Source organism: Argopecten irradians, chromosome 1, assembly GCF_041381155.1.
Source record: "Argopecten irradians isolate NY chromosome 1, Ai_NY, whole genome shotgun sequence".
Classification (NCBI taxonomy): Eukaryota; Metazoa; Mollusca; class Bivalvia; order Pectinida; family Pectinidae; genus Argopecten; species Argopecten irradians.
The window spans coordinates 15,708,069-15,717,985 of NC_091134.1; the positions used below are offsets into that span (position 1 = coordinate 15,708,069).

The following is a 9,917-nucleotide window of genomic DNA, read 5'->3' on the forward strand; positions in this document are numbered from 1 at the left end:
GACACAAAGCTAAGTAACATAAAGTATATGCAATACACTGCATTTAAATGATTTCCAGTTTGATCAGACACTCTCAATTCCTGTTTGACTGTTTCTCCATTATCTCTGTACGATTAATACCATATCCGCCAATTAAGATTTTTAGAGATGTTTTTGTCCATACGGATTACTTTACAATTACTTATAAAACTCATATAATTCTAAACTCAAAGTCAGTTTATATAGTATTGAACTTACCACGGGGATATACACCATGTTCATGTACTGTGATCGAAGCCTTTCTTTTGTGTCTATTACTCAGTAAAGCTGTTTAATTTTCTAATTATATAATAACACTAACATGGAATTCAAATATGATTATTGACAATAAAGATAAATCAAGTTTTTGATGATCTACTTACAGGTAATGTCTATTTTCATTATTAAAACTGCTACATTCAGTTAGTTATTTTGCAAGATTAAAGAAGTATTTGCCATTAATGTATCTAAATCTGAAATAATACATCAATGAGTTTCCCGAAAAAAAATAAACTTAAAATCTAAAACGATATGTTAAAGTGATGAGATTTACATTTTTTAGCATGAATCAACATAAATGTTAATCAGAAGTGTTAGCCCTGCAAATAATTGAACTACAGTATGTTTGTAACATGACCCGTGTAACCTGGTAACTCTTCCCTCTCAAACCACACAGTTACAGAATCCCATTTTAATCACTCTCTTCACTGTAAATATGCTCTATAATTAGAAAATAAATCATTAGAACAGGACATATTAGTGAAGCTACTTCAAATGCAAAACAGCTTATTGTGGTCATAAAACACCCAAATGTTTTGTAATTTTGATTATGTAAAACTTAATTTTTCTACAAAGTATCACTAAATAAATCAATTTGAAATCATATCAAGCGTTACAAATGAGTATTGGATTATACATTAATGTTGACACCGTTAGATTCGTGATAAATGATCCAAAATAAGCATATTCTTAACATTATGTAACGTTACTAAAAATAGACCATGCTATATTATAACCTTTAAACGACAAATTTACCGGTCCACAATTTTTCTGAATTTTTCATAATATTTACTTCAGGTAATGAGCCAACTTTTAAGAAAATGATTTTGGTGCACTCAAACTGGAAGTGGGTGAATCACCATTGTTAATAATTGACATGACCGAAAATAACACCCAAAATTTCGATATTTTCTGTCTTTAAAATGTAGCCAAAATTTTATTTGTCCCATTTTGCCTACATATTTGTGATCATTATATGTAATTATTTATACTCTTCAGAAAATAATACAGTTTTATGACATAAAACATTATTTTTATACCATTTTGGATCAAAAAGGGAACCCTGTCATACACCTCTACTGGGCAAAATTAATTTGGCCATAGCACAGGCCCCTGGGACCTTTTGAATTTTTTTAACGTATTTCAAGGGTTTGCATTTATATTGCTACATATTACATGTAATTTCAATAAAATTGGTTCGTGGGCAAAATTCCATTGTTCGTGAAATTGTAGCCAAATTTTGGAGTTTTCTTAATTTTTATTTTTTTTTTTCGTTATTTTGACTTGTAAAATGAGTACGTAAAACCCGCTGTTATCAAGGCACTTCATTTGATTGATGATGTTAAAATGTGTCAAACACACATAAAACCACTTAATTTTAATAATTATCACATGCACATACCAATCAAAGGTCATATATAATATCGGATGTATTTTCAGCAAACTATTTTATCTAAGGCGGTTAATATGTTAAATGAAACAAGACGGCATAGATAAATACAAACAGTTTCATTTACCTGTATTTTGAGCATAAGATATTGTATAGTAATATATATTTAGTTTTGCCCACATATAATATTGTAACTTTAACATTACGAGCACTTAGTGTTTTCTATGTAAAGCATAGATTATGTAGACTAAATTGAAAAATAAATAATTAAAGACGGAGATAAATTTGAAAAAAAAAACAAAATCAAATAACCCAGACATTTATATATTTTTACCCTTAGATAGGTATCTGAAATCATCTAAATTATTTAAATTCAATGTTATCATGATCAACATAAACAGAGTGAAATGTCAAGGGAAATGTCGACGCGACAACAAACATGCAATCACAAACAATAAAACTGTTTTCCACAAGGCGGAGAGCTCATGCGAATGGATGTTGCCAGAGCTAACTGGAGCTCTGAATTGGGGGCCGTTGCAAAAGTCTGTTTGACAAAACGTAACACAGACAATCATGGTCCCAGACTCTGATATCCCACATGTGGTCTTGTTGTCAGGTTTGATATCCTCTTCCTTAGTGATGTAACTGGCGCGAGGGAGAGTGTCTTTGCCACTACTACATCCTCTAATGAAGCCAACTGTATCTCCTGTAATGAGAGCATTCGTAGTTTGTTTATATCCATGGTTCCATATCAACAAACCCCAAAAACCAAAGACAACGAAAGACTTCGAAAAATACAGATTTCATTATATACAATAAAATAAATGCATGTTTTACAGTATAAGTGATGCAATAGGTAGAATTTGAACGATACCATTCATTTCACAGTGAAACAAAGGGAAGTAGCTCTGTTAGTTCAAATAAACGATACACAAGATTGTTGTTTTCTTACAGTGTTTTTGATATTTGAGTTATAGTTAGTATCCATAATTCACATACATAAGGAATCGCTTTTGTTAGATATTATTAGTCATCTTACATGTTTTAAGATACATCTTCAGAAAGTAATTGTTAGTGTGAATTATCCAAAGTTGACAAAATAAAAGCAAAATTATTTTAAATCCTTCCGTTATGAACGATTATCACCAAATACATTCTATAACATCACCTGGGAGTTAAGGGGTTAAGTTAAAAATGACGTTATGAAACTCATATCGTCTATAACCAAGATCCATTTCTTTTAATGGGAACTAAAAACAGTTCTAAGCGGTACGAAAACTCTTGTTAGAATAGGATGAAAACTTTTCAGTTGCGTACTTGACGTGTACTATATGGTCATAGTTTGGTAGCATACGTTGTCATTTGTTTATAATTTCGTGAATTTAGTTCTACAATTTTTTTTTATTATATGTTATAGTCTAAGGTTCCATCGGAAAACAAATAAAAAGAACATGATTAATAAAATTTGATAAATGCATTAATTGGTGCATCTTATACATTGATTTACCCTTTCAAACATTGTAAAAATTAAGATTCTCTATCTATATATAAAAGTATTATAAAATGTGTTTTTTTTATGAAAAATTGTAATGTCTTACCGCTTTGTGTAATCTTTTGTAAGATGCAGAAATTTTGACTACACTTCTGAGTGTATTCTAAAAACGGTTCTATAACGGCTTGTGAACTGTTGGACGGGATCTTCAGAAGAGTAAACTCCTTTTCCATTCCTTCATAGTTTATTTGACAGTCCTCTCCACTGGCCGAGTCGCTGCATTGGTAGCATACCAAACTCTCTAATAAAAGATAAGTAAATAAGTATTGCATTGGTAGCATACCAAACTCTTCACATAAAAGGTAAGAAAAAAATTATTACATTGGTAGTATACCAAACTCTCTATATTAAAGGTAAGGAAACAGTTATTACATTGACATTATACCAAACTCTCTATATAAAAGGTAAGGAAAAAGTATTGCATTGGTAGCATAGCAAACACTCTATATAAAAGGTAAGGAAATAAGTATTGCATGGGTAGCATACCAAACACTCTATACAAAAGGCATGGGAAAAGTATTGCATTGATAGCATGCAAGACTCTCTATATAAAAGGTTAGGAAAAGTATTGCACTGTAGCATATAAGACTTTTTATATACTACATCAGGAAAAAATTACTAGTATTGCATTGATAGCATACCAAACTCTCTATATAAAAGACTAGAAAAGAAGTATTGCAACGGTTGCACACCAAACTCTCTATACAATCTATAAGTATGATAATATCTAGGAATGCTATATATTCTGCTAAATAGGCATTCAGTTGTATTTAATCGTCCTCGGGATATACATGTACTTTTATGTATGTTTCGTTGCCATGGTTGGTACCAACTGCCATGGTAATATAAATTAACATGGTGGTACTAATTGCCATGGTGGTATAAATTACAATAGTGGTACTAATTGCCATGGTGGTATAAATTACAATAGTGGTACTAATTGCCATGGTGGTATAAATCACCATATTGGTACTAATTGCCATGGTGGTATATATTACCATACTGGTACTAATTGCCATGGTGGCATATATTACCATACTGGTACTAATTGCCATGGTGGCATAAATTACCATACTGGTACTAATTGCCATGGTGGTATAAATAGGGATTGGATTTCGTTTTTATGTTAACCATGCTTGTATGGAGCAATTCATCTAAGAATATATTCTATGGGGCGCGTTAGCGCCCCATATTGAATATATTCTTAGAGGAATTGCTCCATACAAGCATGGTTAACATAAAAACGAAATCCAATCCATATATTTACACTCACACGACTTTTTATTTATATTTTATGCAATAAAATCGTCATTTGAAAGTGACGTAATTATTCAATAAAAGTCGGTCAAAAGTGGGAGGAGCTTACTCAATTGAACAGCGAATGATGACGCTTCACGTAAGGTAGAATTATTCATCCGCGACGACAAAAAAGTTCAATATTTTAGTGTAAAATAAACATGACAAACAAAGTAAATTTCAGAGATAATTTTATTTAATCAGATCAGAACTTTAAATATATATTCAATTTTGCTAAAAGTTATTATATAGCGTAATAACATAAAGAATTTGTACACGGCCACATGTGTGAACTCGGTGACCGTTATTGTGCAGCGAGGCGAAGCTGACGCACGCTTACACACTTTAGTTTGCCGAAGTTGTCAAAACACCGATTTTCAAGTAGCTCAATGTGTTTGATATGTCGTCTGACTTGACGATATTACGTCCTTGGGAGCCATGTGATTATATAATCTACGCTTAGATCCATATCGCCATCGATAGATGAAACAAATTCACTTGTGTTCGATGGATATAACGTATTTGTGGTGACGCGTAACTGTCAACACGTGGATTATTAGCGGTGCATGTTTTATAATACACATGATTAAATACTCAAAGAACAAAGACAAGAGGATATGTTTATAACTGGCCTCTATCAGAGGGTCTCATACCCGTCCACCCCAAAGGCTCGATCGTAGGACGAACATAGGCACAGAGGTAATGTTTACATTTGACACCCATCATTTTTAACAAAAATGAAAGCACGTCTCCCCGGTCGGGATATTTTTCCGTTTCTTTATACAATTGTTAATTTAAAAATTGTTTGTATCATATATGAATATAAAACATGTATATATTGTTTACATTTTTCCAAAATTCTATGAAAAACAACAATATACACGTAATGTTGCGTCAAAATGTAAACAAAGCCATGTGTTTCTTTTTTTTAAAAGTAGTCCTTTTACGTTGCACAGAACATTTCCTTACACAAGTTCAAAGTTCAATGTTACCATGCAGTTATGGTAAACAAAATCGGCTAGTATTAGCGTATAGTGACCAAGCCTAGCAAGTGTAAATATATAACCATGGTGGTACTAATTGCCATGGTGGCATCTTTGCAGAACTCTCCTGATAATATATCCCTCTGTTGTAAGTCCTTACAAGTGACATCTGTAACTCACCTTTAAAGGCAAGATTTAAACATTCAATTTTTTTCCATATTGCTTAAAATTATATCAAGGGCACTTTATGACTGTCTTCTCTGAATGCGTAGCACATTTAAAGGCAACACTGATGAAAGTGTTCTATTCTCTCGTGTATATGTACTACATTCTCGTTTTAAAACCCCTTGTTCAATATTGCTTCTGTTTAGTGAATTGTTGTGATCAATAAGCTCATGACAAACATAAATATTTGAATTCCTTTATCTGTTAGTGATAAAACGATATCGGGGCCACTTTTTAAATGGATTCGGTGTCTATGGCTCTCTGACGTATCAACCACCTTCACCCTCAGAGCTATTCGGGTGGTTTATGGTCGGTAGCAAAGTCTCATTTGAAAATTGCCTATTTACTTAATAGATAGCAGATCAAACGTGCTGGAGACATTTTACTTTGCCTGATGGTCCCACTTGCTCTTACTCAAACTCCCTTACTAAGTTTTGGTCTTATTGACATATATTTCATGGCAGGTAAACTCGATGAAGATATATAGCTTAGCTTCATTACATCAAGTGATTTTATTTATTACCATGGAATATTTCAATAGTCTATGCATATCTTATCGTAATCTTTTGTCATCAATCGTGTAATTTTGTTTTGTTGTCTGTAATTCAGTTGTAGGATAATCCCTAATATCGAGAGTTTTCGTCATAGTTCAAAAAGTTACACTATCCCGAACAATAGGTTTTTTTTGTAAACACCTTAGCAATCTAACTATGACAGTTGTAAGACCATTGCTTTATTATGACATGTAATGTCAAAATTGAAATGCAATCTACAAATGTAATGATATTCGCCATAGTGTATGATACGCATGTCTATTAGTTTAAGTTGTACACGATTTGTGTATACAAGGCCAGTTATACATGCACGCGATAGATACCACATAGAAAGGAAAGGAACAAAAAGTGAAAACGAACATTAATATTGAACGTGCCTATATCAACGGACAAAAAAACCCATGTATTTGCATTTGTGTTCTTTTCATTACTTCTGTAAATTAAAGAAATCGATTGGATAAGTTAGATCCGGTGTATAATACGATCCTGTACTTTATTCCATGGTAAAGTTTTTAAATTCGACTAACCGAAAGAAGCTGTGACATATTTACAAAAAGAGGATATTCTGTTATACGAATAAAACTTACCGGTGCTACGGAAAAATCCCAGCAACAAAAACTGTAGCCATATAAATTCAAATCGCACGTAACTTTTACGGGCCGACATTTTCTTGTTTATATCTTCTTGCTCCTCAGGGTGCACACAGATAAGTGGTCGAACCTATTGATTCATGTTGTGTCTGATAACATTATTCAGAGTGTTTAGCACTCTGCTGCACCTGTGTACTGACTTCCCCATTCCCAGGTGGAGTATTGTTGTTTGGTTTGAAATTATCGCTATTACAACATTTTGTTATTTAACTTATAAATCTCACTGATAAAGGGTAAAATAGAATATAGTTATTGTTTTAGTACAGTCGTAATTACTGTAATTAAACTTATTTAATGAATTAAAATGATATGTCTTCACAATGCCTTTGTTATACAGTTCTGTCCTTGTATATCCGAATATCAATATTTTTTTATCTTAAAGATGCTCCACCGCTGACAAATGGTATTATTTCACTATCAAAAACATGAGCAAACGATTTAGTATTTTTCTTCAGTTACAAAAGTTACTAACTTTATACCATTACCACCATTGAAAAGTTTGAGCTTCTAATTTTATTTAAAGTAAAAATTTAAAGAAATATTTAATTGCATCCCAAAAAAAATCATTGTCACTATACCCTATATGGAATGAAATACTGATTGCGCATGCACCAAAGGCAAAATAAATTATTTTATTATAGTTTTTGTGTTAATTAGACATATATGCATACGATTAAACTCCAATTATTGTTCAAATGATGAATGTCATTTATGCTCTGTCGGCGATGGAGCATCATTAACAAAATATGACTTTACTTCAAACCTCAGAGTTTGGAACTTGCTACAGCATCAGACAATACTGAGCATATTATAAATGGTTGGTTTTAATTATGATTTTCGAAACATTGACAAATCAACAATGTATTAAATCTATAATAAAAGGTTAAGCCAACAACAAAAACATTCAGAACAAGCAATACCATATGCATTGTTTAATTTGTTTTAGATTATTTTAATAAAATAGCGATGTATACAGGGATATGTACAACTTTAACCTTTATATATATATATTAGTTGCATTAAGAGAAAAGAGTAACAGAAATAAAGCTTGATTGCATTCTGGTCTTTAATATATAAATCATTTTTATGTCAATATTACAACAAATGTTTTTAAAGTACGCAAAACATACAAACATATCATTTAATAATTTATCTACTTTTACACCTATAAATAAAATGGAGAATAATCGAAGATTAAAATGTTTTCGCTCGAGTTATCTTTCCTTAATTCGTTAGATAGACACGGGTCGTTTTCGATTATACGGTTTGACTGGTTGGACCTAGGTGTTCGTTTATTAATTAAAGACGGATCTGGTGATTTTATATTGTTTCCAGGCGAGACTTGACAAAGCCCTCACAGGCCTGTATCAAAAACTACAGGTCCGCCAGGTTTTATACTTGAAATAATGACTTTAACCAACGGTCGAACTGGTTGTTCCGAATAAACGAAAACGGCCACGGATTCCACAGAGTTAAACAAAGGGAGGTAAGTCTGACAGGTCAGAATCTAAAAAGTAAATTGCGAATTATCTTGACGAAATATGCGATACATCAACAAAATTATACAAACATCTATATGAATGCCACGTTACAATTGTGGATGTTTAAATTATCGTTTCTTATAAATATATTAGGTACTTTAAACAAATATTTTCAAAATGTTAACATGTACATCACATAATACATTAGTATATTTATTCGGTAAGAACACAAATGTAATAATTTAAATCAAAATGCACAATATCAATGTATAAATTACATTAAAATGTACATGGGTAAAACACAACGTTGCGGCGAATAATTCAAAATTATAACATGAATGATACAGTACGTATTTACAAAGACGAAACAAAAATTATGCTGAAATATTCGATATTGATTTGTATTTCTAAAATGTTTTACAATTAATCAAAGTTGCTACTAAGTGCTTAAATCAAAAACATAAGCTATCGTTAATGTGTCCTATCCCTTTGTAGATTTGTTTGCAATAAAATACGTTTAAACGAAAGAAAAATGAAAACATCAGTTGTACTGAAATGTACAATATTAAAACATATACAGTGGGATAAATTTATCACATATTATAATATAAAATACTAATAATTATAACAAAAATCCATGACAATGAATATTACATGTATCTGGTATTGCTTCTCGTTTATATGCTATATCTTTATCTGAAAGCCATCATGACAGGCAATGTTTTAAGTGCAGATCTGATAGCTTTTATAAATTCACATTTATCTAAACCTTTAATTTCATTTTAAAACTACACGTTTTGAATATTCTTTAAAAAAACTTTAATTTTGCAAACTCAGTCTCTAAAGATACTTTTTATAATTCTTCAGCAGCTTCTTTATTTGTAATCACCTAATTAAAATATTATTTCTACGTTTTTTACCATAATTCCAGAGTCCTTTATCGTGCTTTTGTCTTCCTCAAACGAGACTTTTTTTTCGAAGAAAGAACATATATATATATATAGATAATAGCTCTATTAGGGGTAACCGTATATAACTAGGCATTAAATATAACAGCCATGAGAGATACTAGTAAGCTTCATACCAGATGGGTTGATGACAAAACTGATTGGACCCAAAGTGTACTCCTGTATAGGTCAATCTGTTCTATGTAACACAGAAAACTTAAATGTGACATCAATCTTGTTCTATTTAACATAAAAAACGTAAATATAACGTCAATCTGTTCTATGTAACACAGAAAATTTAAATAAAACGTCGATCTATGTAACACAGAAAACGTAAATATAACGTCAATCTGTTCTATGTAACACAGAAAACTTAAATAAAACGTCGATCTGTTCTCTATGTAACACAGAAAACTTAAATGTAACGTCAATCTGTTCTATGTAACACAGAAAACGTAAATATAACGTCAATCTGTTCTATGTAACACAGAAAACTTAAATATAACGTCAATCTGTTCTATGTAACACAGAAAACGTAAATG

At 31.4% G+C, this 9,917-nt stretch overlaps 1 protein-coding gene across 1 annotated transcript; it reads right to left on the reverse strand.

Moving 5' to 3' along the window:
• Positions 1 to 1,527: 1,527 nt before the first annotated feature.
• LOC138318906 (uncharacterized) lies at positions 1,528 to 9,501 on the reverse strand. Its single transcript, XM_069261721.1, has 3 exons — positions 6,885 to 9,501; positions 3,286 to 3,480; positions 1,528 to 2,393 (listed from the first exon to the last, which is right to left on the reverse strand). Exons 1-3 carry the CDS (start codon positions 6,961 to 6,963, stop codon positions 2,098 to 2,100), a joined length of 570 nt encoding a protein of 189 aa, XP_069117822.1. The 5' UTR covers positions 6,964 to 9,501; the 3' UTR covers positions 1,528 to 2,097.
• Between the last annotated feature and the right edge of the window lie 416 nt (positions 9,502 to 9,917).

Excerpts from the sequence above, each read along its gene's own strand:
- LOC138318906 (XM_069261721.1), bottom strand. The coding sequence starts at position 6,963 with ATGTCGGCCCGTAAAAGTTACGTGCGATTTGAATTTATATGGCTACAG. Across the intron at positions 3,481-6,884 it reads GGGATTTTTCCGTAGCACCG|AGAGTTTGGTATGCTACCAA; the intron begins GTAAGTTTTATT and ends ATCTTTTATTAG. Across the intron at positions 2,394-3,285 it reads ACAAAAGATTACACAAAGCG|GAGATACAGTTGGCTTCATT; the intron begins GTAAGACATTAC and ends CTCTCATTACAG.